Source organism: Cetorhinus maximus, chromosome 9 (assembly GCF_964194155.1).
Source record: "Cetorhinus maximus chromosome 9, sCetMax3.hap1.1, whole genome shotgun sequence".
Taxonomy (NCBI): domain Eukaryota; kingdom Metazoa; phylum Chordata; class Chondrichthyes; order Lamniformes; family Cetorhinidae; genus Cetorhinus; species Cetorhinus maximus.
Window position 1 is genome coordinate 115,488,495 of NC_135887.1, and position 26,849 is coordinate 115,515,343.

The window sequence follows — 26,849 nt, forward strand, 5'->3', positions numbered from 1 at the left end:
AAGTGCATCCTTGGCTGTAAAGCTCCAGAAAGTCAGTTCTGATTAAAAGTCATTGACCTGAAATGTTAGACTACATATAAACAGGCCCCAGCTGACAGGAATGGAGGCAGTGGAAGCCAATAAGATCAATCTCAGGACAATTCCCCAATACAGTCCCACAGCTAGAGATGTTTCCCAATGCTGGGCTGCGAAGAGGGTTGGCTTCCTGCTCAATGGAGGTGTTCAGCCAACTAGCATAATTATGATCCCATTTACTGACCATCTTATGGGGCCACCAGCATTTTACCAATGGTGGAGTGCACATCCACCCCACCACCACACGTGGGGAGCCACCAGCTTTATGGAAGCAGCCTCCCTGTGGCAGCCCAGGGGACCTTCAGAGCCAGAGGCTCCCTGCCCCAAAGAGGAGGCCATAGACTCAAAAGGCAGACTGGGACATTTCTTCAATGAGGAATTGTATAAACACAACTTCTTCCTTTATCATTCCAAACAAAGCTTAGAATTTTGCTTTAGAGATCGACTTCCTTCACTTTTAAATGTCCACTTCTGCAGAAGTGTTTAAGAGCCAATATCCCCTATTGACAAATGCATCTGTCAACTGAGTTCCTTCAACTGGCTTAGTCCTGCAACAGAAAGTTAATCTGTCACTGCAATAACTGACTGGAACAACATCAGTTCACAACGAGGTACAGAGCTTTTTGGAACTGAAATAAAAACAGAAAATGCTGGAAAAACTCAGCAGGTCCGGCAGTATCTGTGGAGAGAGTAATGGAGTTAATGTTTCGTGTCCGTATGCCTCTTCTTCAGCTTCTTCACAGATACTGCCGGACCTGCTGAGTTTTTCCAGCATTTTCTGTTTTTATTTCAGATTTGCAGCATCCGCAGTACTTTGCTTTTAGCTTTTTGGAACTGTTGACCAGGGGAGTGATAAAGTGCCATTAGCTTCCTAAGTTAAGCAAAGCTATGCTTGTCTAGAACCCTGGCCTAAATCGGTTGCCCCAGGGAATTGGAGAGGAAATTTCCTCATTGACCTTATGTTTTTCTCTCTGTTTTTTGTCTCCCTCAGGAGATCGCATGGCTACAGGGCAGGAGGGGCTGTTGCCAAGGGAGGGTCCCTTGCGTCTGGTCATAATGCTCCAGACATCATGAGTGGCTTAGGGCAACAGCCTTCATGGACTTTCTCCACCCATTCAAAGGTTTGAAAACTCTTGATTCTTTTCTTGGACCCATGCTTCTTCCTTAACACTCACCTGTCTTTAACTGGAACCATCGGGCTGGGGGTGGGGCCCACGGAGAGGCAGAGATCAGGATGGACAGGAGGTCAGGTACATGTCGCTGCATATCTCGGCTGAGGTTCTCAACGCCGTACATTGTAACCGCTTCAGTCACAGCGGATGGAATGTACACCTCACTCCCACTCACAGCGTAGAACCCAATAAACACCTTATTTCTTCTTTCGAGACTTTCAATCTGGAACAAAACAATATTTTCATATTACCTACATTACAACAGTGACAACACTTCAAAAGTACTTCATTGGCTGCAAAGCATTTTGGGAGGTCCTGAGGTCATGAAAGCCATCAATTAATGCATTTTTTAAATGTATCTTGCTCAATTTTAGGTGAATATTTATAGAGAATTTTTAATCATTTCACACAGATTGGTTAAACCTGCTTTAGAAAGAAATAGCCAGCTCATGGGAACATAACAGGGTAGGCCATTCAGCCCCTCGAACCTGCTCTATCATTCAATTAGGCATGATTGACCTTTATCTCAGTTCCATTTACCTGCCTTATAGTTCCATATCCATTGCTACCATTACCCACTAAAAATCTATCAATCTAAGTCTTGAAGGCTCCAACTGACCCCCAATTTCCACAATCTTTTGGAGGAGAGAGCTGCTACCCTTTGTGTGGAAGAAGTGATTCCTGGTACCTAAATATCTAGCTCGAATTTTATAATTATGACCCTTTGTCGTTGATTCCCTGTCAAGGGGAAATAGTTCCTCTGCATCTATCCTATTGAACATTTTTCACATTTTAAACACCTTGATCAGGTCAATGCTTAATTTTCGAGGCTCAAGGGAATGCAAACCAAAATATGCAAGCTGTCGAAATAATATAACCCTTTCAGTACCAGTATCATTCTGGTGAATCTCTGCTATACCCCTCCAGGGCTTATGTAGGAGACTTTGATTTTGCCACAACTCAAATGTTGTCCGCAATTATTTGAAGGATAATGCTGGGAAAGTTAAGAAGAACGGTTTGAAAAATTAGGGCCTTTTTTTTCACTGGAACAGAAGTTAAACGGTAAAAGCAAAATACTGCGGATGCTGGAAATCTGAAACAAAAACAGAAAATGCTGGAAAAGCTCAACAGGCCTAGCAGCATCTGTGGAGAGAGAAACAAGTGTTAACATTTCGAGTCCGTATGGCTGAAGAAGGGTCTGAAGAAGGGTCATAAGGACTCGAAACGTTAACTCTGTTTCTCTCTCCACAGATGCTGCTAGACCTGGTGAGTTTTTCCAGCATTTTCTGTTTTTGTTTTTAGAAGTTAAAAGGTAATCTTGTAGACGCTTTCAAAATGGTGAAAAGTTTTTAGAAGATAAATGGTAAAATGTTGTTGGTAGTCGTTACCAAAGCAGTAACAGCAGGGCAGAGAGATTCAGCATCATCACTTGGATAGTGAATCATTAAAAAAATTGAACATTGGATTGACTATGATAATACTGCAAAGAAAATTGGATAAGTGTTCAAAAAGTGTTTGAAAAAGAAGGAATATAAAAGGATACAGACTATATTTGCCAGTGAAACCCTCTTTCATGCCTTTGTTATCTCTAGACTCGAATATTCCAACACTCTCCTTGCCAGCCTCTCAACTTGCACCCTCTATAAACATGTGCTCATACAAAGCTCCACTGCTTGTAGCCTAGCTCACATTAAGTCCCGTTCACTCATCACTCTTATGCTTGCTGACCTACATTAGTTTCTGGTTTAGGCCCTAAGCTTTGGAATTCCTTCCCGAGTCTCTCCACTTTTTTACCTCTCTGTTCTCATTGCAGACACTCTCTTTGACAAGGCTTTTGATCACCTGTCTCCTTTTGTGGCTCATTGTCAAATTTTGCTTGACAACACTCTTGTGAAGCACATTGGAACATTTTAGTATGTTAAAGGTGCTATATAAATGCAAATTGCTGATGAAAGGGCAGAAAAATGTAGTTGAAGAGCCAGCATAGACTCAGTGACATAGGGATGACCAGTCTCCTCCTATACTGTAAATCTGGCAATTCTAATCTCCAAATCTGATAGCTTTCAGATGTTTTTTAGAACAGGGGCTATCAACCAGGGGTTCACAACTCTCTCAGGGTCAACAAGAAGTTTTCAAGGGATCTGCCATATCAGCATCTCTCAGGAATAAAATCTATTTTAACATCCCACCATGTGATAAAAATCCCGTTGGGCTATTCCACTGGGAGCATGAGATTGCAAGCCCCCAGCGTAGGGAGAAGCAGAAGGTGAAAGAGATGGAAAAGAGATGTGCCACCGCCACGAGTGTTGGAGGAGAGGAGACCCAGTTCCTCTTTCCTCCCCCAGAGATACTCATGACAAGAGGCAGAGGGTTCTTTTCCCGGCAGGTCACACAGCACGCTCTCTCCTGCCTGCCATCTTTAAAACGGTCAAGTGCACCAAAAGGGCAGTAGTGTTTGATGTCTGCTTTGTCCAAAAATTTACCAAAGGATGTTGTCAGACAGGCAGCTGACTTCACCTTTCACTCTTATATGCGGCTGACCACTGCTCATCCCTGACAGCTGTTTACAGAGCCAAATGCAGCGCAAAATTCGAGCTTTTATACATATAAAATTGCACTGAAAAGTGACCCTGAATCGTTAATGATGATCCAAGTGGTATTCTGTTGTGAGAGCTTGCTGTGCCTGAATTTGTTGCTGGCTTTTATCATGTGACAAGAGTCACTCAGTGCCAGCAACAAGTTTGACCTGAAGTAAAAAAACAATAATAAATATGTTCAAATGTATCACTGATTCTTATACGGACAAAAATACTTGTGTCATGTTACGTGGGTCCATGGAAGATAATATGTGAGTGGTCCCAAGGGCAAAAAGGTGAAGAATTCCTTCTACAGAACATAGAATAATGATATTGTATACAATTCACAGTTATCACAGCATGCAGCATGGAACTAGTGGAATATCAAAAAGCATCACACTTTGATGGTTGGAACTCCCCTTTTCAGTGTAAGATTGGAATGCCTGCTTCCGACCTGTAATTACTGACTCAGCAATAAAAGCCATACAATCTCACAGCACACTAGGAAGCCCCATTCAGCTTATCATGCCTGTGTCCACTCAGCGAAAGAGCTATGTAGCTAGCCCCACTTGCCCACCCTGCTCTTTCCCTCAAAGCTCTGTAAATTCTTCCTAACTGGGAGAAGTCATGCCTTTTTGGAGAATGTAATTTCATCAACGAGTCGTTAATTGCAGAGAGAAGCAGGCACCATTCCATTCATCACTCAATGGGCAATTTCACCCTCCCAAACCCTGGGTGGAATCGTCCCAGGTTTGTACAAAGTGCAATAGTGGGTATGAAAGAATACATTTTGCCTGCCAGCCGCAATGGCGGATTTTCATGCCAAATTGTCCCCTTCCCAGCGCCTGATTAATAATGCATTCACGAGAAGTATGCCGGATTGTTGGCGGGCAGGCTCAGATTTCCCCACCCTGCCGTGACTTCAGCGCTTCCTCACTCCAGACGCCATATTTAAAGCACACCAGAGTGCAGCCTACTTCATATCTACAGACCAGGACCGCTCCGGGCAACAGACAGCCCCAAAAGCAAAGGTGACGACAGTCCTCTCTCTGGGCCACCGGCTGGGCGCAGTGGAAGGCCGCCGCAAACTCCTCTACCCTCGCTCTGGCCGCAGGAGGCCCACCAGAGTCACCAATTCGGTCTGGGAAGCGGAGGCAACGGCGGTCAACACCACCGGAGCACAGAGGAGGTCAGCCATCCAGTGCAGGAAGAGGATGAATGCTCTCATCAACTACCTCATCACTCTCAACTCACACACTCCCAAACCCATCACACATCCACAGGGATCTCACACATCAAGGGACAACACCACTAACTCTCACACACACCCTCACATCTCCATCAGGCTCATACCCTCTCGAGCTCACATCCTCATCCTGTCCATGGCTTCACTTACCACACAAACATTCCACACAGTGCCATGTGTCCTGCTCACACTCGCTCCATCTGTTTCCATGCAGGAGAAGATGGCTCACAACAGCAGGGAGGCGTCCCAGATCGGGGGTGGAGTGGCCCACATTAGGCCCCTCACTCACTCTGAGTAGCGTGCCAGAGCACTGTCTGGCGAGGACGTGGACCGTGTCTGCGGTGACGGTGAGGTTGGCAGCAAACACCCGTGCGAGGATTTTGCATCACATCATCCCTCTCTCAACGCAACTGTGAGCACACTCTCTCCTGCTTTTGACTCTGCCTCCATGCACTAATTATCTCTACTTTGGTTCACAGGGAGCTCTGCCAAGCGACCGACACTCTCAGCCAGCCAGTCCCTCAGCTCTATCCAGGTCCTCACCTCCAGCCAAGAGGACACCTCCTCCCTTGAAGAGCTGGAAATAAGCAGCCTGGAAGACCCATCACATTACTTACCCACACCCTCCACCAGCGCAGAGACACACACCTGGGTGGGACCTAGATCTAGAGCAGGCTCGGGTTCAAAATCTAGTGCTCACCACACAGACACAGGTCTGCAGCAGAAGGAGGCAGGTTCAGCCAAGCTCCCCAGCATTCAGAGAACTGCTGGGGAAGAGGCACCTGTGAGGTCCCAGTCAGATGACAAGCCTCTGGGGTTGGCCTTCCAACTCATCGTGGAGAGTCAGCAGAAGGCAGGGGAACATCACGCAGAGCTGTTGGAAGCCCTAAACGGATTGGCATGCGAGTCGGAGGAGTGTGTCCGCCTGCTCTCTATGTGCATGAAGGTCTCCATAGGAAGAATGGCAGATGCCATGGATACCCTGGTTCAGCAGAATGAGAAGATGCGCGCAGACCTGCACTCCATTGCAGTAGCCATGGGTGAGTTCCTGCAGTGGCACGAGAGGGAAATACGGCATCTCAACGTCCCTCCAGGTGCTCCTTCCCCTCAAGGGGTCAGGCCTGGGCCCTAGGGCACCCAAATGGAGGAGGAATGGCAGCTGGACACCCCTGGGTCATCCACTCAGGAACCGCAGAGGTTGTTCGCTCCCTCTGAGTCTACTTTGCTTTTGACCCCCTCAACCTCATCCTCTGTCACCGCAGAGAGAGCAGCTGGCCCATAGGAGGACAGCCAAAGCAAGCTGGAGCCCTCAAGGCCTCGGTTCTCCATAGGATGCACGCCAAAATCATCAGAGGCAACAGGGCCAACCATTGCACAGGCTGTCTCCACCTCTGCTGCGGATGTCAGGGCAGCACCTAGAAGTAGTGGTAGGCCTAGGAAAGTTAAGAAATTTTGATCACAAGTGGTTGCGGGGTGAATGCATTTTCTCACTTTATAATTTGAAAATATATTCACTTCCACTGAATAGTGTGTAATATTGTCTTTCAGCTTCATTTACAGGCTTCATGGTTCCTCCCCCTACATCCTCCGCCCTCCACCAGCAGCTCAGCTGCACCCAGCCAGAGCACGAGTGATTCTGGAGGGAGCAGTGTGTGTGTGCCAGGGCCTTTTGGAGCCTCTTGAAAGCCCTCTCCCACGCACGCAAAGCCTTCACCCATCATACCCATATCACTGTCCCAAGTATTTTCAATGCTGCCTGCTGGGGTTCTCTTTCAGCTGTCCAGCTGAGCTGACCTGCATCTCCGTCCACCCACTGATCACACTCCCATGAACCTCCTTTTCCCGTCCAACACAAGGCTCTGCTCACTTTTGATTTGTGCAAAATGATTGTGGTAAAGTTTTTGATTAGCTCCCCTGTCCTTTCCCCCATCACAGTCCACCGTCTGGCATCAACATCCACCTACCCGCTCTTACCCTACAGCCTTTAACCCTTGACTTTCCAGGATGTCCAAGTGAACGTGCACGTTCTCTACCTTCCTGAGAATCCCACCCCCATCCACATCAACCTCCCCAACCTCTTCCTTCCCATCCCCAGGGTGCGTGTTTGCCTCTGTGACCCACCGAACACCCTCGCAATCCCTTCTACTGCTCCCTCTGCCCAATCTCACACTCACCACTCCAGCCGACCACGCCCACCCTGAGTTCGCTCCCCAGGAGGCAGTCATTGTCTCCACAGACCCCTCCCTTGCACATTCACTTGGACATTCCACTCCCCCCTTACTCCTCCTCCACTCTTACTCCTTCCTCCCCCCTGTACTCCCTAACTCTCTCCAAACCCCCTCCTTCCCCCGAACCTTCCCCCCTCCAAACTCCCTCCTTCCCCCGGACACCTTCCCCCTTCTGAACTCCTTGCCTTACACCTCCCTCCCCCCCCTTACACCTACTCCCCGCTTGCAGCATTCTCCCCCATTACACCCTACTCCCCCCCGTACTCCTTCCTCCCCCTGGACACCCTCCTTACCCCTCCCAACCTCACCCTCCCCCGACACCTTCGCAACCCTCCCCCAAACTCACCCCAGCCCCACCCCTAACAGCACGGTGGGTGTACCAACACCACATGGGCTGCAGTGGTTCAAGAAGGCAGCTCACACCACCACCTCAAGGGCAATTAGGGATGGGCAATACATGCTGGCCTAGCCAGCGATGGCCACATCCCATGAATGAATAAAAAAAGAAATCCTGCTGTGATTTTACGCCAGCGTAAAACTGATTTCTGCCCCTCCCGCCGAATTCTCCCACCCTCGTCCATCATAACGCTCGTCACCAACGGGAGCGGAAAATTCCAGCCCAAATCTTCTTCACCCAGCCACAACAAAAGCAATTAACTCCAACAGCTTCAAATGGAATCTCATAACAGTTTAATACGCGAATACACTGGGAGGTCTGTTATATTGTTGTTTAGCAGGCTCAAAGGGCTGAATGGCCTCCTCCTGTTCCTATGATGGTAAATCAGAAAATATATTGTTATGGAAGGGCAGCAGCATCATACTGTGAAGCCCAATGCACTTATCTCAAGAAACTGCTGCATGTAGCTTGATGGTTTTTTAAAAAAATTAATTCTTAGGATGTGACCAGTGCTGGCAAAGCATGCAATTATTATCCATCCCTAGCTGCCTCTTAAGAAGGTGGCGGTGGGCCGCCTTCTTGAGCCACTGAACTCTGTGTTGTGCAGACACTCCCTCAGCGATGTTAGGGAGATAGTTCTAGGATTTTTATCCTGCGATTGTGAAGGAATATCGCTTTATGCCCACCTTTTAAGATTTTTTTTAACTCAATTCATTCATGGAATGTGGAGGTTGTTGAAAAGGCCAACATTTATTACCCATCCCTAATTTCCCTCGAGCAGGTGGTGGTGAGCCACCTTCTTGAATTCAGCTAAGTGGTCTGCTAGGCCATTTCAGAGGGCAGTTAAGAGCCAACCATGCTGCTGTGAGTCTGGAGTCGCATATAGGCCAGACCAGATAAGACGACAGATTTCCTTCCCTAAGGGACATTAATGGACCAGATGGGTTTTTACAACATTCTGGTCGTTTCATGGTCGCCATGAAACTAGCTTTTTATTCCAAATTTATTCAATTGATTGAATTTAAAACCCCAGCTGCTGTGGTGGGATTTGAACCCATTTCCTGATTATCAGTCCCGATCTCTGGATAACTAGTGCCAGTGACGTAACCACTACACTGGCCCCAAATTTAAAACTGCAAGATTTATTTGCTGTGACTTTCTGAGTTTGGGTAGAGGTGAACTTCTTCCACCAGACCCTGAGGACAAGTGAGCTTTGAAGTAACTAACATCAAATGGCCAACTTTCATTTGCATATCTGACACCTGAAGTGTGAGGAACACATTTCAAAATATTATACAGTTTACTATTATTAATTCAGTCATTTTGTCACTTGAAAAGCATTCCAATTACCCATTAATACAAATTAACCAATTCTAATAAAAGCAGCAAATGAGGCCTTTAACTGTTAGATTTTAATTTCATCATCATTTAATTCAAATTAAGCAACTCTGAATTTCTGATCTATATATCCTGTGACTTTGCTGATGCTGGGCTGCTGGAAAGGCTGTATTAGTGCTTTGAAGATATCAACAACTAAACATGCAGAAATGGTGACAGAGTAGTGACAGGATAGTGAATAGAGAGGCTGGATAGGCTAGGGTTGTTTTCTTTAAAGCAGAGAAGGCTGAGGGGGGACCTGATAAAGGTATACAAAACTATGAGGGGCATAGATAGGGTAGATAGGAAGAAACTTTTCCCCTCACAACATTTAAGAAGTATTTAGATGAGCACTTGAGACGCCATAGCATAAGGGCTACGGGCCAAGTGCTGTAAAATGGGATTAAAATAGATAGGTGCCTGATGGCCGGCACAAACAAAGGGTCAAAGGGCCTGTTTCTGTGCTGTATAACTCTACGACTCTAAGAAGTAAATGCGACATTTGCAGGAAGTCCTCCTGATAAATTAGGCTCTTTGCACCTTATCTGCATTGGATCACCACATCGTGCACCTGCTGTACGCACATGTATTCTGCCTTCCTCAGGGGAAACTCCAAGATATTGGGGAAGGAATTGAGGAGATGTGAATCCCATAGTTAGATCCTCCATTTCGTTGCAAATCAAAGGGAAATGTCTCCCAGCAAGAGGTCTCAAGGTTGTTCTTAGGTAGGCAACTTTACCCTGTTTTCATTTGTTCAAAATGCTGTGCAGGGCAACCTTTCACAAGAAGCTCTGCTCAACCAATGGCCAATGAATCGTAGGCATTAGATATTTTTTACAATTGGAATTGAAGCTTTGTAACATTGAAGCAGGACACTGACCTGAACCTGAACATCATTCGTGAAGAAAGCCTGCTTCAATGCCTGTGTAAGTCCTCTTGTCACATTCTGTTTAAGCATCGTGTCTGCTCGAGTTTTTCTTGAAGACAATGTCACAACTGCAGAATGAAGAAAACCTATATAAGCTTAAATCCAAACAGAAAACAGTTCAAGGAAAAGTTAGCTTCAAAAAAACGTCTGAACTCCTCACTTCTCAGAGACTTCAGGTCTTTGCAACCTCGGGAGAGCATGGAAAATGGAATCAGAGTGACAATTCACCCTGGTTGTTCTTGGGCAGCCACACACAGGAAGTCACAAAGCCAAGCAGAGGCCTGGGAGCATGGGCTACTTACACACCGTCTTGTGGAGGAGATGATAGACAACTGCAGGGAGGTCAGGGAGAAAGGGGGAGAAAAACCACAACATACCATTGGGCAGAAATGAAATCATTGATATTTTTGCTGTGATCATGTGTCAGCCATGCAGCTCGGTGAGGATCACTTTTGCCTCTTGAGTCAGAGGTGGCAGTTCAGATCCTACTCCAGACATTTGGGGCTGAATTTTCCCCCTGTCGGCAGGGTTGAGGGAGGGCGGGCGGGAGCAAGCGCGAACCTGATCGGCATCCCCAATCGGGTGCGCACCGCCATTTTACGTGGGCGGGCCAATTAAGGCCCAACCAGCGTGATGCACACCCAGAAGCACTGAGCGCTCCCTGTGCGGGAGGGGGGGTAGATTCCCAAGTCAAGGCCTGCACTCTTTCACGCATGCGCATGAAAGAGAGCAGAAATCTCCTCAGGGAGATTAGTTTAAGCTCTTAAAAATTTAATAAAGGAAAAAAAAATTTAAGGACATGTCCCCTCATGTGAAACTGTCACATGAGCTCGGACATGTCCATTAATTTTTTCAAAAATTTTAATTTAATTAATAAACCCTTCATGAAACTCCATCCTGCCCGTGGATGAGGTTTCATGAAAAATGCAAAGGTCACCTGCGCTCTTCACCTGCCCGCCAACCTTAAAGTTGGACAGGCAGCATTCTTAACAACTTTAATTACTTTCTTAATGGCCTTAAGAAGCCTCTGACAGTTCGGCGGGCACGCAGCTGACACGGCTGCACGCCCGCCAAATTGACAATCTAAATGACGCGTGGTGACATTGGGATGCCCACCTGACGTCACTGCGCCTCATTTTACGCTTCAGCAAGTGGGCCCCGCCTCCACTCGCCGACCAGAAAATTCTTCCCTTGAGTCCAAAAATCTAAACTGACATACCAGTGCGGTACTGAGGGAGTGCTGCACTGTCAGAGATGCCGTCTTTCAGGTGAGACATTAAACCGTTGCCTGACTGCTCTCTGATGGAAGCAAATAATCCCATGGCACTACTTTGAAGAACCTAACGTCCTGTCCAAAATATAAACCTCAACCAACACCACTTAAACAAATTAGCTGTTCATTATTGCATTGTTGTTTGTGGGAGCTTGCTGTGCAAATTGGCAAACGTGCTTCCTACAGTACAACAGTGACTACACTTCAAAAGTACATCTTTCATTGTAAAGCACTTTTGAATGTCCTGAGGTTGTGACAAGCACCACAGAAATGCAAGTTCTTTCTCTTCAGTCACTGATTTTGCATGTTTCAAATTGAAAGGGGGAACAGCAATGGAGTTTGCTTGAGGTCCTCTCTGCACTATTATTCAGTGGTGCCCGGTGCACTGTTCATTTTGGGACCGTTATATTTAATCAATTTATCAGTCTTCGTCATACTGCTAAGAATTTTGAATTGATAACTCTACTTTGCCAATCATTACGTGCTTAGCTTAAGAAATTAAAACTTGTTCGCCAAATTAAACTTAGAGCTTAATGATTATCAGTCAGTTAAGCGGAATCTTTGATATCACCCAACTGCATTTTAACATGCATCCATTAGATTGTTTTAAGATTGATCCCAGTACTTTGCCTCAATATCAATGCATCATGAATACAGGGTGTTGAACTGTCATTTTTAAATGCATCAACAACTTGCATTTATACAGCACATTTAATGTAATAAAATCTCCCAACCCTTCTCAGGAGTGGTTTATCAAACCAAATTTGACATGAAGCCACAAAAGGAAATATTAGGACAGGCAGGTTAAAGTTGAGTAGGTTTTAAGGAGCATCTTAAAGAAGGAGAGAGAGAGAAAGATGGGGATGCGGGGAGATTCAGGGAAGGAAGTGCAGAGCTTTGAGATTAGTTAACTGAAGTCACGGCCACCAATGGCAGAGTGAATGAAACAGGGAATGTATAAGAGGCCAGAATTGGAGGAGCACAAATATATCGGAGGGTTGTAGGGCTGGAGGAAATTTCAGAGTAGGGATGGGCAAGGCCATGGTGGGATTTGAAAGCAAGAATAAGACTTGTAAAATGAGCCACATGCCTTCATATAAACATTTCCTTTATGGCTAGTGATTAGGAAGAAGTAAAATTCATTTCAAATTTTGAGGTTACAGTTGGCAGGGAGCAGTCCATCTCCAAATTGTATCAGAATACCTGCACTTTCAAAATTCCATGCCAGTATTCGTTTAGCCAAGATGCCAACAATTGTACCCATCTGGGTCGACTCTTCCTTAGCTTTGTCACTGGTTTCAGTATAGCAGCTTGAGCCATCTGCCTCACTGACTCTGGGCTCCTTTGTAGCCCTCCCCCACTGCCCCCACCCAATGATTCCCACAATGTTCACACAGCCCTTTGGCACCAAACTCCCAAGTACCCTCCATAAACCTTATTGCCATATCTTTCCCCTCCCTTAAAAGCCTCCTCACGACCTGACTCCTTTACCTTGCCTACAGTCACCACCTGTTAACACTATCTCTCTCAGTGTCATGGTTGTCTCAGTTAAGTTCTTTGTGATTCCTTATTACATTGAGATTGCTACATCAATGCAGACTGCTATTGATGAATGGTAAAAATTCCATCTGCATCCACTTAATTATAGGCGGCTTCAATTTTTTAAATTGATTTTCTTTTGCCTCAGTGACTTTATCAAATAGATGTTTTTCCACTCACTCATATCTTCCCCTTCCCTCCTTCCTTCAAAGCATTAGCTCTATACTGTGCAAAGAGTAAATCAACATTGCATACCCTTTAGTGCACATTTCTATTATTCGCATAAGAAACAAGTGTCAGCACTTACTGTGGGAATCTCAATCCTGCCTTTGCAATAAGGCAACACGGACAGGGGTAGATTATGGCTTTGTTCAATCGTGTCAAACTGGTGTGATAGCAAGTGAGAAGCCCATTCTACATCTCTCCCCAATTCACTGTGAACTCATCGTCGCTTGTTCTACACTATTTCTGTCTAATGGTCTTCCAGCAGAAGTCAGGATGTTCAGGAGCTTACACCTCTATCCAAAACCTGGAAACTGAGCCCAATTGAAGTGAGTTAATATGGTGCCTACGTGAGTACATTGGCACCAAGGAGCAGGAAGAGGCTATTCAGCCTCTTGAGCCTGTTCCGCCATTCCATTAGATCATGGCTGATCTGTATCTTAACTCCATTTCCCGCCTTGGTTCTGTAATCTTTAATACCTTTGCCGAACAAAAATCTATCAATCCCAGTTCTTAAATTTTCAACTGAACCCCAGCCTCAACAGTCTTTTGGGGAGAAAGAGCCAGATTTTCACTGCCATTTGAGTGAAGAAGTGCTTCCTGACAAAATGCCTGAACAGCCCACACGTGATATTAAAGCTGTGACCCTCTGTTAAGGACCCGCCCACCAGAGGAAATTGTTCCTTTCGGCCCTATCAAGCCATTTAGTCATTTTAAACACCTTAATTAGGTAATCCCTTAATCTTTTATTCTCAAGGGAATATAAGACTAAAGTGATAACCATTAAAATGCAGAAAAGCACCCAAAACACAGTGGCTCGTTGAATTTTAACATTCATTTTTATTTTGTAGATTTTAGAGCACAGAAGAAGGCTTTTTGGCCCAACAGGTCTTTGCTGTTGCATGGCAGCTCCCTCCCACTCTACCTCTTCTCACCCTATCAACACAAACTTCTATTACATTTTCCTTCATGCATTTATCAACTTCCCTTTAAATATATCCACACTATCCGCCTCAGCTACATTCCGCATTCTTACCACTCTCTGGAGATAAAGTTTCCCCTCAATTCCCTAATGGATTTATTAATGGCTATCATTTACTTACGACCCCTAGTTTTGGATTCTGTCACAAGCGGAAATGTCTTCTCCATGTTTACCATATCAAAAACTTTCATATTTTTAAAGACCTCTTTCAGGTAACCTTTCAGCCTTCTCTTTTCGAGAAAAAACAGCCCTAGCCTGTTATTCAACGCTACATTTTTAAATTTAAAGTTTCAACAATTTTGAAATCTTCCGCCAAGTGTGGAGTTCTTAACTGTGGGACACAATTGCTTTACCTTTCCAACAAATTCCTGGCAGGATGATATAATGGGGAAACAACTTGTTCTCTGCAAATGTGCGTTAAACTTTCTGAAGAATTTTGGCTCATAGACAGAATAGATGTTTTTTTAATAGAAAAGTGAGTTGGAATTGTCTTCTGGAAAATATTACACTACAGTCAGGAAACGGCAACAGAGAATCATGTGACCTTTCCCAGCAGGAAGAGGTAATAATCCCTATCCTTAATAATTGAAATTTTACATGCCGCATTCCTCCACAAAACAGCAGCAGGAGGCTCCTAACAACTGGCCGAGAATTTTGTTTATTGACGAGTCAAAACATCCAGAGATTTTAAAAACAGGCAGCAATCCTTTTAAACGTGAATTAGAGGATATGGTTTTTGCAAAATAAAAGAGAATCGGCTTTCATATAACCACAGATTTAGAAGTGTATCAGTACCTGTCCTGACCCAGAGTTGGTCTGACAATCTGCAGATCAGAGTAGGCAGCGTTGGAGAGCTGACGGGAGCTCCAGCTGTTCCCTTGGCAGCGGTTGTAACATGTGCTGATGCCTGTGTGTCCCTGGGCGCCAGAGCTGCTGTGGTGATTGAAGTTAAGGCTGCTGTTAGCGTCAGCGACGGCACCATCGACGTTTTGCCAGTCTCCGCGTGAGGACTCGTCCAGCCGCCCGTGCTTGTGGTGACTGTTGCCAGCGGCTGAACAGAGGGCATTGTGGGCGTCGTCCAGATTGGGCGTGGGACTGTGGTTAGGTTGGGCACACGGGATGCCACCCTAGACACTGCTGGTGTTTGAGGGGAAGGTGTTAAGGTCATGTCGCTCGCTGTGCCCAGGTGCCCAGTCACCAGTGCAGGGCGAGAGGCAGTATTTGCCACTGTTGACTTGGTGATGGTGGTAGCTGTCTCACTGAAACTGGTTGCTGATGGAGTTGGCCAAAGATGGGCTGTTGCTGCCATACTCTCGGCTACCTCAGAGTCGGTCGTAGACCTGACAGCAGCACTCGCTGTGGCTGGAGATAATGGGTTCGCCTTTGTGTCATCTGAGATGGCCAATGGTGAAGCTGAAATGACAGAATTTGTTAGGACTTGTTCAGGGAAAAAAAAACATACACTTGTGCAGTTGATTAGACATTGACAGATGTCCTGAGGGGTGACAGCAAAGCATTAGTGGTTGGAGGTGGGGTGATAGTGACATGAAAACTACTGCAACATCCACAGGCTGAGAAGATGAAACATCTTACATTTTACCGCCATGAATCCACCAACATGGATTCCCAAGCTCTTACTGAAGCAGTCTCTTTAGCAAACTGTGGGAGTGATCCTTAATGGTTAACTTTGTTTTTTTTGAAGGCTTATTAGTATTTATCTGTGGCATTTGAGAAACAGAACTTGAATAAATCTCCTGGAACCTCTACCAACTAAGAGGACATGGGCAGCAGATTCAGCAGGTAACACCACCACTTCCAAGTTCCTTTCCAAACCCTGACTTGGAGATATAACACTGTTCCTTCATTGTTGCTGGGTCAAAATCTTGGAACTCCCTACCCAACAGCACTGTGTGAGTACCTTCAGCACATAGACTGCAATAATTCAAGACTCAGGTTCGCTCAAGGGCAACTAGGGGATGGGCAATAAATTCTGACATTGCCAACGACATCCACATCCCAAGAATGAATAAAAATGAATAAGGAGCTGCGTCCACAATCATGTCTAAAGGGATCAGAGTAGGGGGCTGGCCTTACTATCTGTAGGAAAGGACAGGATTGAGGTTATTAATGAATGCTGTGACCCTGTTGAGTAAATTAAGTTAGATACTATAGAAGAATCTGTGCTGGTTTCTGTGGGCAACTGAACTCCTTTGGCTGTCTGTGTAATTACTGCAGAATTAAGTGTGACTGAGCTGAATGGTTATTTAAGATATCTAACTGGTTTGTATCTTTGTCTGTACTAGAAGGTGTTTGCGCGGTCAAATTTGTGGATTTAAGTAGGAATCATGGGTGGTGAAGTGGCCATTAAAGTAAGTGATAAAGAAAAACAAGATCTGTATTTATATAGCGCCTTTCATAACCTCATGATGTCCCAAAGCACATTGCAGCTAATTAACCATAAGACCATGAGACCATAAGACATGGGAACAGAAGTAGGCCATTCGGCCCATTGAGTCTGCTCCGTCATTCAATGAGATCATGACTGATCTGATAATCCTCAACTCCACTTTCCTGCCTTTTCCCCATAACCCTTGATTCCTTTACTGATTAAAAATCTATCTCAGCTCTGAATATACTTAACGACCCAGCCTCTACAGCCCTCTGCGGTAAAGAATTCCGCAGATTCACTACCCACTGAGAGAAGAAATTCCTCCTCATCTCTGTTTTAAATGGGCGCTCCCTTACTCTGAGATTATGCTGGTCCTAGGCTCTCCCACAAGGGGAAATAACCTCTCAGCATCTACCCTGTCAAGCCCCCTAAGAATCTTATATGTTTCAATAAGGTCGCCTCTCATTCTTCTACACTCCAATGAGTACAGGCCCAGCCAACTCAACCTATCCTAATAAGAAAATCCTTCCATACCTGGGATCAACCTAGTGAACCTTCTTTGGACTGCCTCCAATGCCAGTATATCTTTCCTTAGATAAGGGGACCAAATTTGTTCACAGCATTCTAGGTGTGGTCTAACTAGTGCCTTGTATAGTTTTAGCAAGACTTCCCTATTTTTATACTCCATTCCCTTTGAAATAAAGGCCAATATTCCATTTGCCTTCCCTAATACCTGTTGAACTTGTATGCTAGCTTTTTGGGATTCATGCACAAGGGCTATCAAATCCCTCTGTGCTGCAACCTTCTGCAGTTTTTCTTCATTTAAATAATATTTAGCTCCTCTATTCTTCCTGTCAAAGTGCATAACCTCACATTTTCCCACATTATATTCCATCTGCCAAGTTTCTGCCCACTCACCTGACCTGTCTATATCCCTCTGTAAACTCCTAGTGTCACCCTCACCACTTGCCTTCCCACCTATTTTTGTGTCATCCGCAAACTAGGCAAGAGTACATTCACTTCCATCATCTAAGTCATTAATATATATTGTAAATAATTGAGGCCCCAGCACCAATCCCTGTGGCACTCCACTAGTTACAGGTTGCCATCCCGAAAATGCCCCCCTTAACCCAACTCTCTGTCTTCTATTAGTTAGCCAATCCTCTACCCATGCTAATATACTACCCCCAACACCATGGACTCTTATCTTATTAAGTAACCTTATGTGTGGTACCTTATCAAACACCTTTTGGAAATCCAAATATATTACTTCTCCTGGTTCCCCTTTATCTATCCTGCTTGCTACCTCCTCAAAGAATTATAATAAATTTGTTAGGCATGATTTCCCCTTCATGAAGCCATGCTGACTCTGCTTGATTAGATTATGTATTTCTAAATGCTCTGCTTTATAATAGACTCCAACATTTTACCAATGACAGATGTTAAGCTAACTGACCTATAGTTACCTGTTTTTTGTCTCCCTTTTTGAATAAGGGTGTTACATTGGCCGTTCTCCAATCCTCTGGGACTTTTCCAGAATCTAAGGATTCTTGAAAGATTACTACCAGTACAACCACTATCTCTGTAGCTACTTCCTTTAATATCCTAGGATGCAGCCCATCAGGTCCAGTAGTCACTGCTGTACTGTAGGAAACACGGTAGCGTATTTGCACAGAGCAAGCTCCCAAAACCAGCTATGTCATAATGACCAGATTGACTGAGGGATAAATATTTGCCAGGACACCAGGGAGAACTCTCTGATCTTCTTTGAAATAGCGCTCTAGAATCTGAAGGCAGACAGGGGCCTCTTGGTTTAAGATTTCACCTGAGAGATGGCACCTCTGATATCACAGCACCCCAGTGCCAGACTAAATTTGGTACTTAAGACTCTGGAGTGGGACTTGAACTCACAACCTTCTGAGTCAGGGGTGAGAGTGGGAACCCAGAACCACAGCTGACACCAGAAGTGGAGATAACCTTTGAGCTCTGATAATTACCAATGAAATGTTCTATATGGCTGGAAAAGTAGTCAATACACAATGAGGCTTTGAATGATTCAGCTTAGGGTGTGTATTGACAGGAGTTACTGCTGTCATTACAGTGTGAGCATTTGTAGACTTGATGACTGTCAATACACTAGGTAAATTGATCAGTATTGTGGCTGATATTGATAATGAGGGAATCGTACTTTAAACTACATCCGCTAATTCCAGTCATTCTGTTTCTTGTGTCAATTGCAATGGCTGAAGATGCAGAAGATTGGGAGGTGTGGGAGTTGGAAATTTTTTGAACATAATGTGCTATTATGATCTGGAATACTGGAATAATAACTTTCAAAAGGGAATTGGATAAATACTTGAAATGAAAAATATTGCAGGGCTCTGGGGAAAGAGCAGGGAGAGTGAGACTAATTGGGGCAGCTCTTCCAAAGAGCCAGCACAAGCATGATGGGCTGAATGGCCCACTTCTGTGATAAATTTGAATGATCAGAGGTTTATTTTGTCAGTTAGTTGGCTGCCTGTTCCAACGGTGAAGAGGCCCATCCCCAGCCCTCCAAAAACTGGCAGCATGCCCACCCCCACCTACCCCCATCCCGCCCCTTTCCCACACAACTTTAAGGCCCTGGGCCTCATTAAATCTGGCAAGCAAGCTTCAGGAAACCAAATAAGCATTCCAGTGTAGCTCTCCGGATTGAGGCCTCAAGATTGTGCCAGGTGACTGCCAGTATGGTAAGTCATGGTGGCGGGTGCGGGTGCAGGAGGGCTGTGGGGGGAGGTGTAGCTGAGGTGGGAGGATAGTCACGATCATGAAGGGCAAGGTTATCAGGGCAACAGGAAAATAACTCGGCACATAGGTTTGGCGAGGCTTCCTAGCTTCCGTCGCCCATGGAACTAAATGGAACGCAAGCACAATGCAAGCCCTGATCAGTGCTGATCTAAAATAGCAGCTGGATTTTCACTTCCATCATAAGATCCCAATTTCCACATTCAAAGGGGATTATCGCCAAGAAAAGGAGTGAAAGTCGACCCCACTGAGTCAGGAATTCTCGTTGCAGTCAGGATTATGGGGGAGAAATCAGACATCATTGAGCCCATTTCTTGGGGTGAAAAATTATGGTTGGGAACACCGATTTGAGTGGTGATCTCTTGCGCCTGACTCCTCCAGATGTGTGCCAGCTGCCAAATTAGAAACCGGGCATTAGATGCCTTGAATATGCAAATCGTGATTTCTACTTGAAAAGGATAAAAGTTGCAGGGTTAGTGGAGAAGAGCGTAGCGGCAGAAGGAGGGTAATAGGACTATTGGATAGCTCTTTCAAAGACCTGGCACAATCACAATGCACTGTGTCATTCTAGGAAGTTGCAGAGAATGTAGCATGCAGAACATCAGACTCCAGTGAAGGGGACACAGTGGTGGTGATTTTTATGGTGTTTAATATTTCAGTCGGGATTACTGGGAAGCTAAGGTCTGACAATATAGAAAGGAAAGTGTGACTACGGATGTGAACTAGAAAGGCCATACCAAGAATCTGTGAGAAAGACAGCAAACAAGGTAAGGAATTGGAAAACTTGATAGAGATTTTTAAGTGCCCTTAGGATAATAGTAATTTCCAGCACAGAAGGAGGCCATTTGACCCATCATGTCTGTGCCAGCCACAAAAGCTGTCCAGCCTAATTCCATCTTAAGTTCTTGATGCATAGTCCTGTAGGTTATGGCACCTCAAGTACATAAGTAAGTTTTTTTTTTAAATGTAATGAAGGTTTCTGCCACCCTTTCAGTCGGTGAGTTCCAGTCCCCCACCACTCTCTAGGTGAAAACATTAGCTCACCTCTAATTCTTCTACCAGTTACTCTAAAACTATGCCTCCTGGCCCTCCACCTCTTAACAACAACAACTTATATTTATATGCCAGTTTTGATGTAATGAAATGTCCCAAGGTGGTTCACAGGAGTCATTATAAAACAAAGCATGGTACTGAGCCACATAGGAAATATTAGGTGACGTGACCAAAAGCTTAGTCAAAGAGGTGGGTTTTGAAAAATGTGTTAAAGGGGTAGAGAGGGATAGAGAGGTGCAGAGGTTTAAGGAGGGAATTCCAGAGCTTGGGGCCAAGGGAACTAAAGGCGTGTGAAGGTGGAACAATTAAAATCGGGGATGCTCAAGAGGCCAGAATTAGTGGAGCGCAAATATCTTAGAAGGTTGAGAGTCTGGAGGAGATTACAGAGATAGGGAGGGACAAGACCATGGAGGGACCTGAAATCCAGGATGAGAATTTTAAAGTCAAGAAGTGCTTGACCAGGAGCCAATGTGAGTCAGCGAGCGCAGGGGGTGAGAGGTAAATGGGACTTACTGCAAATTAAGACACGGGCAGCTGAGCTTTGGATGAGCTCAAGTTTATGAAGGGTAGAATGTGGGAGACCAGCCAGGAATGTGCTGGAGTAGTCAAGTCTAGAGGTAACTAAGGCACAAATGAGGAATTCAGCAGCAAATGAGCTGAGGGTGAAGTCAGGTGAAGTCTGTTGGAAACATTATGGAAGGAGATGTAGCACCAGTGAGCAACGTTGAACCACTCTGGCATGAAGATAACATTGCGCTAGAATCGGGTCCCGCAGGCTCTGATGTAAGCATGTTAGAGAAGGTTGACAACAAGTTCCTTCCTGTTTTGGCTTTGGGCAAAATAGCAACTCTGGTGGTCAGAACAGTGAATTGAGGACTCTCATAACCAACTGTCGGACTATGATCTGATACCATTGCTGATGAACAGAATGAATATGGAAAGCCTGATGTTTTCAGAAGGTGCTGCAGCACTGGCCATTAATGGAATTAGTATAAGTCTGGATGGAGTGAAAAAGTGAAATTTGGAGTCAAACCTGAAGACACTTTTGGCCCGTGGATTACCACCATCTCTCCATCTGCTGGTCTGGACGTTAATAATTCAGAAGTATGCCAAGTTTTGTAAGTTTCAGTGTCAAGAGAAAGCTGGGGAGAAGGTGTCACTCTCGATGTTGTTGTGATGTCCGTGGCAGTGTTTTTATTTGTCTCTGCAGTTGTCACCTGGAATGTAAGATGATCACTTTTGCTGGTAATGGTTTTGTCAACTGACTCTGTTACCACTGCTTCGACATCCGAAGAAGATCGCAGGTAAGAGGACAACACTCGCTGGCGAAGAGGTCGAGAAGTCCAAGGCCACACTGGAGGTAAATGAGACGTTTCAAATGACCGCTGTACTGTGGGAGGCAATGGTGTAGAAAGGTCTAACAGCTGGTAGATCATCCCAGGTCCTGTAAGATAAGCATTATTGGATTATCAAGTGCGAAATTTGCTTTTATCTTCACTATGTTGGTCAGGACATCACGAAAACTCACGGCCCTTTCTCAAGTAGTGCAACTGGTCAAACACAGCCCTTTTAGCAAAACACACAAACATGTAGCATCATAAATTGTGGGAAAGGAGGAGATCATTCAGCATATCGTGCCCATGTCAGCTCTTTGAAAGAGTTATCCAATTAAATCTCCTTCCCCATCGTTCTTTACCCGTATCCCTGAAAAATGTTCCCATCAAATATTAATCTAATTCCCTTCTGAAAGTCACTATTTAATCTGCTTGAATCTGACTTGTGATAAAAATCCAGTTGCTCAACTATTTTTAAAAATTAGGAACAGACCATAGCATATCGGGAGGAATTTTAATACCCTCCCCGCATCCCGCAGGACTTGTGAAGTGGGATCTATGACTGGAAATCAGTTCAAGGATACTCAGAAAACTGAGGGATGGGAATGTCAGGGGATACTTGAAGACTTGTCCTGATTTGGCAGGGTGAAGGGAGCCTGCTGAAAAGCCGGGAGGAGTGTGGGATTTAATCTACACATATCTGCTGAGAGCATGGTGTAACGTACAAAAGAGATTAAAGTATTTGTGGTTAAGTTAATTAGTTAATGGGGAAGTACCTTCTCTATAGTTTGGTATAACAGTTGCCTCTTGTGCAGTGTTTAGTCTTTGTTGATTTTAGTTCTTTGTTACAGTAAAAGTCTTAAAACATGAAAATTTACACAATTCTTTCCGACGGTTACTGGGAAGTTCATGGGCAGGATTTTACCGTCAGCGAGCGGGGGGCAGAACTCCCGACGTCACTGCGCCCGATTTAAATTTTCAGGAAGGCGGGGGCGCAGCAAAATCAGCTGCGCGCCCGCCAACCTGTCAATGGGCAATTGAGGCCATTGACAGGATCAATTAAGCAATTAAAGGACCTGCCCGTCCAACCTTAAGGTTGGCGGGCAGACCGAGAGCCCCGGCGGCAAATAGAGAAAACATGAAACCTCATCCGCTGGTGGGGTGAGGTTTCACGTAGGGTTTTAAAAATTTTAATAAACTTGTAATGGAAATTATGAACATGTCCCAACTCATGTGACATTGTCACATGAGGGGACATGTAAGTGAATTTTTTTTTCTCTATTTTTAATATTTTTAAAAGTAGAGGCGATCTCCCTGTGGCAGCACTTAGCCTCAGAGTGCGCTCTTTTGTGTGCACGTGCAAAAGAGAGCACTCTCGATTTTAGGGATTCCCCCTGCCCGCACAGGGAGCGCATAGCACTTCTGTGCGGACGTCATGCTGGGCGGGCCTTAATTGGCCCGCGATTGGGTTAGCCCCGCCCGCCCGACAAACGGAAAATTCAACCCCATGTCTTTTTAAAAAATGATCAGACTCTACAGTGATAGCAACACTATTTTTGGCCACAGTCGACCAGGTTTCCGAGGCTTGAGGAAACCCAGTGAATGAAAGGAGGTGAGAAAGGCTGAATCCATGAGGTAAGTGCCTTTATAACACTGTGGGACAGGGGGAACACCTCTGACCATCCTCTAACCCTCACAACCACCATTCCACCCTCACTGCAATCTGCCCACTACCCACAAACCCCATGATCAGACACCTTCAGACCACCATCTGTCCCTCCTCACCACCATTTCTCTCCCCTCTCAGCCAGCAATCGGACTGTCCCAAACACCATCTGCTTCCCTTCCATGATTAAAAGACACTAATGCGATTACATCCCCAAATGGTCTCTCCCAGCCCCCCCAGTAATCCTACTTGGAGTATGAGCAGTAGCTCAGTTGGTAGCAGTCTTAAGCCAGGGTTCGAGTCTCACTACAGAGCTTGAGAAGAAATCCAAGCTGATACTCTAAAGCAGTAGAGGGAGTGCTGCACTGTCAGAGCAGCTGTCTTTTCGATGTAACTTTATACCAAGGTCCCATCTGCCTGTTCAGGTGGATACGGTGTGATTTAAAAGAAGTTCAGGGAATCAGGTGGTGGTGAACTGCCTTCTTGAACCGCTGTAGTCCATGTGGTGTAGGTCCACCCACAGTGCTGTTAGAGAGGGAGTTCCAGGGTTTTGACCCAGCGACAGGGAAGGAACAATGATATATTTCTAAGTCAGGATGGTGAATGGCTTGAAGGGAACTTCTAGGTGGTGGTGAACCCATCTATCTGCTGTCCTTATCCTTCTAGATGGTAGTGATTGTGGGTTTAGAAGGTGCTGTCTAAAGAGCCTTGGTGAGTTCCTGCAGTGCATCTTATAGATGGTACACACTGCTGCCACTGTGCATAGCGAATTCCCAGGCTTCAGGAAACCCAGTGAGTGAAAGGGGGTGAGAAAGGCAGAATCCATGAGGTAAGTGCCTTTATAACACTGTGGGACAGGGGGAACACCTCTGTCGGTGGTGGAGGGCGTGAATGTTTGTGGATTCAAGTGGGCTGCTTTGCACTGGATGTTGTCAAGCTTCTTGAGTGTTGTTGGAGCTGCACTTATCCAGGCAAGTGAAGTGTATTCCATCGCACTCCTGACTTGTGCCTTGTAGATGGTGGACAGGCTTTGGGAAGTCAGAAGGTGAGTTACTCTCCACAGGATTCCTAGCCTCTGACCCGCTCTTGTAGCCACAGTATTTATATGCCTATTCCAGTTCAGTTTCTGGTCAATGGTAACCCCCAGGATGTTGTTATTGGGGTTTCAGTGGTGGTAATGCCATTAAATGTCAAGGGACGGCTGGCCCGGTTGGATTTGCCCTGCTTTTTGTGTATAGAACATATCTGGGCAATTTTCCACATAGCCGGGTAGATGCCAGTGCTGTAGCTGTACTGGAACAGCTTGGTTAGGGGCATGGCAAATTCTGGAGCACAAGTCTTAAGTGTTATTGCCAGAATATTGTTAGGGCCCATAGCCTTTGCAGTATCCAGTGCCTTCAGCCGTTCCTTGATATCATATGGAGTGAATCGAATTGGCTGAAGATTGGGACCTGTAAGGCTGGGGACCTCCAGAGGAGGCAGAGATGGATCACCCACTCAGCACCTGGCTGAAGATTGGTGCAAATGCTTCAGACATGTCTTTTGCACTGATGTGCCGGACTCCCCCATCATTGACAATGGGAATATTTGTGGAGCCTCCTCCTCCAGTGAGTTGTTTAATTGTCCACCACCATTCATGGCTGAATGTGACAGGGCTTTAGAGCTTAGATTTGATCAGCTGGTTGTGGGATCGCTTAGCTCTGTCTATCATTTGCTGCTCATGTTGTTTGGCACCAAGTAGTCCTGTGTTGTAGCTTCACCAGGTTGACACCTCGTTTTTAAGTATGCCTGGTGCTGCTCCTGGCATGCCCTCCTGCACTCCCCATTGAACCATGGTTGATCTCCTGGCTTGATGGTAAAGGTAGAGTGAGGGATATGACGGGCCAGGAGGTTACAGATTGTGTTCGAGTACAATTCTGCTGCTGCTGATGGCCCATAGTGCCTCATGGATGCTCAGTCTTGAGTTGCTAGATTTATTCGAAATCTATCCCATTTAGCACTATGGTCGTGCCACACAACATTATGGAGGGTATCCTCAATGTGAAGACCGGACTTTGTCTCCACAACAACTGTACGGTGGTCACTCCTACCGATACTGACAAGGGGAGATGCATCTGTGAAAGGTAGATTGGTGAGGACGAGGCCAAGTATGTTTTTCCCTCTTATTGGTTCCCTCACCACCTGCCACAGACCCAGTCTAGCAGCTATGTTCTTTAGGACTTGGCCAGCTCAGTCTGTATTCTTGCTATCAAGCCACTTTTAATGTTGGACATTGATTTCCCCCAACCAGAGTACATTCTGTGCCCTTGCCAGCCTCAGTGCTTCCTCCAAATGTGTTCAACATGGAGGAGTACTGATTCATCAGCTGAGGGAGGGCGTAACATGGTAATCAGTAGGAGGTTTCCTTGCACATATTTGACCTGATGCCATGAGACTTAATGTGGTTCGGAGTCGATGTTGAGTCCCAGGGCAACTCCCACCCGACTATATAGCACTGTTCCGTGCCACCTCTGCTGTGTCTGCCCTGCCAGTGGGACAGGACATACCCAGGGATGGTGATGATGGTGCCTGGGACTTTATCTTTAAGAAATGATTCCGTGAGGATGACTATGTCAGGCTGATGCTTGACTAGTCTGTGAGACAGCTCTCCAAATTTTGGCACTATCCCCCAGGTGTTAGTAAGGAGGACTTTGCAGGGTCGACAGGGCTGGGTTTGCCATTGTAGTTTCCAGTGCCTAGGATGATGCCAGGTGGTCCATCTGGTTTCATTCCTTTTAGACTTGATACAACTGCGTGGCTTGCTAGGCCATTTCAGAAGGCATTTAAGAGTCTTTAAGACTCCAGAGTGGATGTGGAGTCACATGTAGGCCAGACCAGGTAAGGACAGAAGGCTGTGATTTGTGGGAGTTTGCTGTGCACAAGTTAACCGCTGAGTTTCTTACATTACAATAGTGACTGCACTTCAGAAAGTACATCATTGGCTGTATAAAGTGCTTCAAGATGTCCGGTGGTCTTGAAAAGAACTGTATAAATGCAACAAGCACTTCTTTCTTTTTACTTGTTCTCATTCCAGCTGGAAAGGGGCCTTCTACTGCCTGCCAATCAAGTTAGCTGTGGGTCGGAAACATACGGATAAAAGTCTGAAACTCGACAGGACATTCAGAAAACTCAAACTTACAGATTTTGGGCCTCGAAGCAGTGACCCCGTTCCCTCCCTGACCCCAAGTTAGTCTGTAGGGCAACATTTACATGGGAATATCATCACCTCCCAAGTTCCCACTGGATGCCAAAGCTCCTTCAAAAGTGCTTTCCAAACCCCCCACCTCTACTGTCAAGAATAGGGGTCTGCAACCTGTGGTTCTGCAGCCACATGTGGCTCTTTGACATCTCATCTGCGGCTCCCAACCTTTTCCATCTGGATCGCATTTACATGTCAAAAGCCCAAAAAAGAATTAAGTCAAGGAGAACTATATTTTATTGTGGGGATACAAAACTAATCATTGTGCTGTACTTCACAGATCCAAATGATTATTTTAACAAATAACATCATTGTGTTCTAAATAAATTGGCTTGAGTGCATAGCGACTTCATTGTTGTAGATAATATCT

The 26,849-nt window shown here is 45.5% G+C and overlaps 1 protein-coding gene across 1 annotated transcript in view; it reads right to left on the reverse strand.

The window, feature by feature from the left end:
- kiaa1549la (KIAA1549-like a) overlaps nucleotides 1–15,413 on the reverse strand; it is a 241,453-nt gene extending 226,040 nt beyond the window's left edge. The window contains exons 1-3 of the mRNA XM_078547885.1: nucleotides 14,811–15,413; nucleotides 9,952–10,067; nucleotides 1,251–1,470 (exon numbers count right to left, since the gene is read on the reverse strand). Of these exons, the coding sequence (XP_078404011.1) occupies nucleotides 1,251–1,470; nucleotides 9,952–10,067; nucleotides 14,811–15,324 (850 nt within the window). The 5' untranslated portion in view covers nucleotides 15,325–15,413. The remainder of the gene's footprint in view (nucleotides 1–1,250; nucleotides 1,471–9,951; nucleotides 10,068–14,810) is intronic.
- Between the last annotated feature and the right edge of the window lie 11,436 nt (nucleotides 15,414–26,849).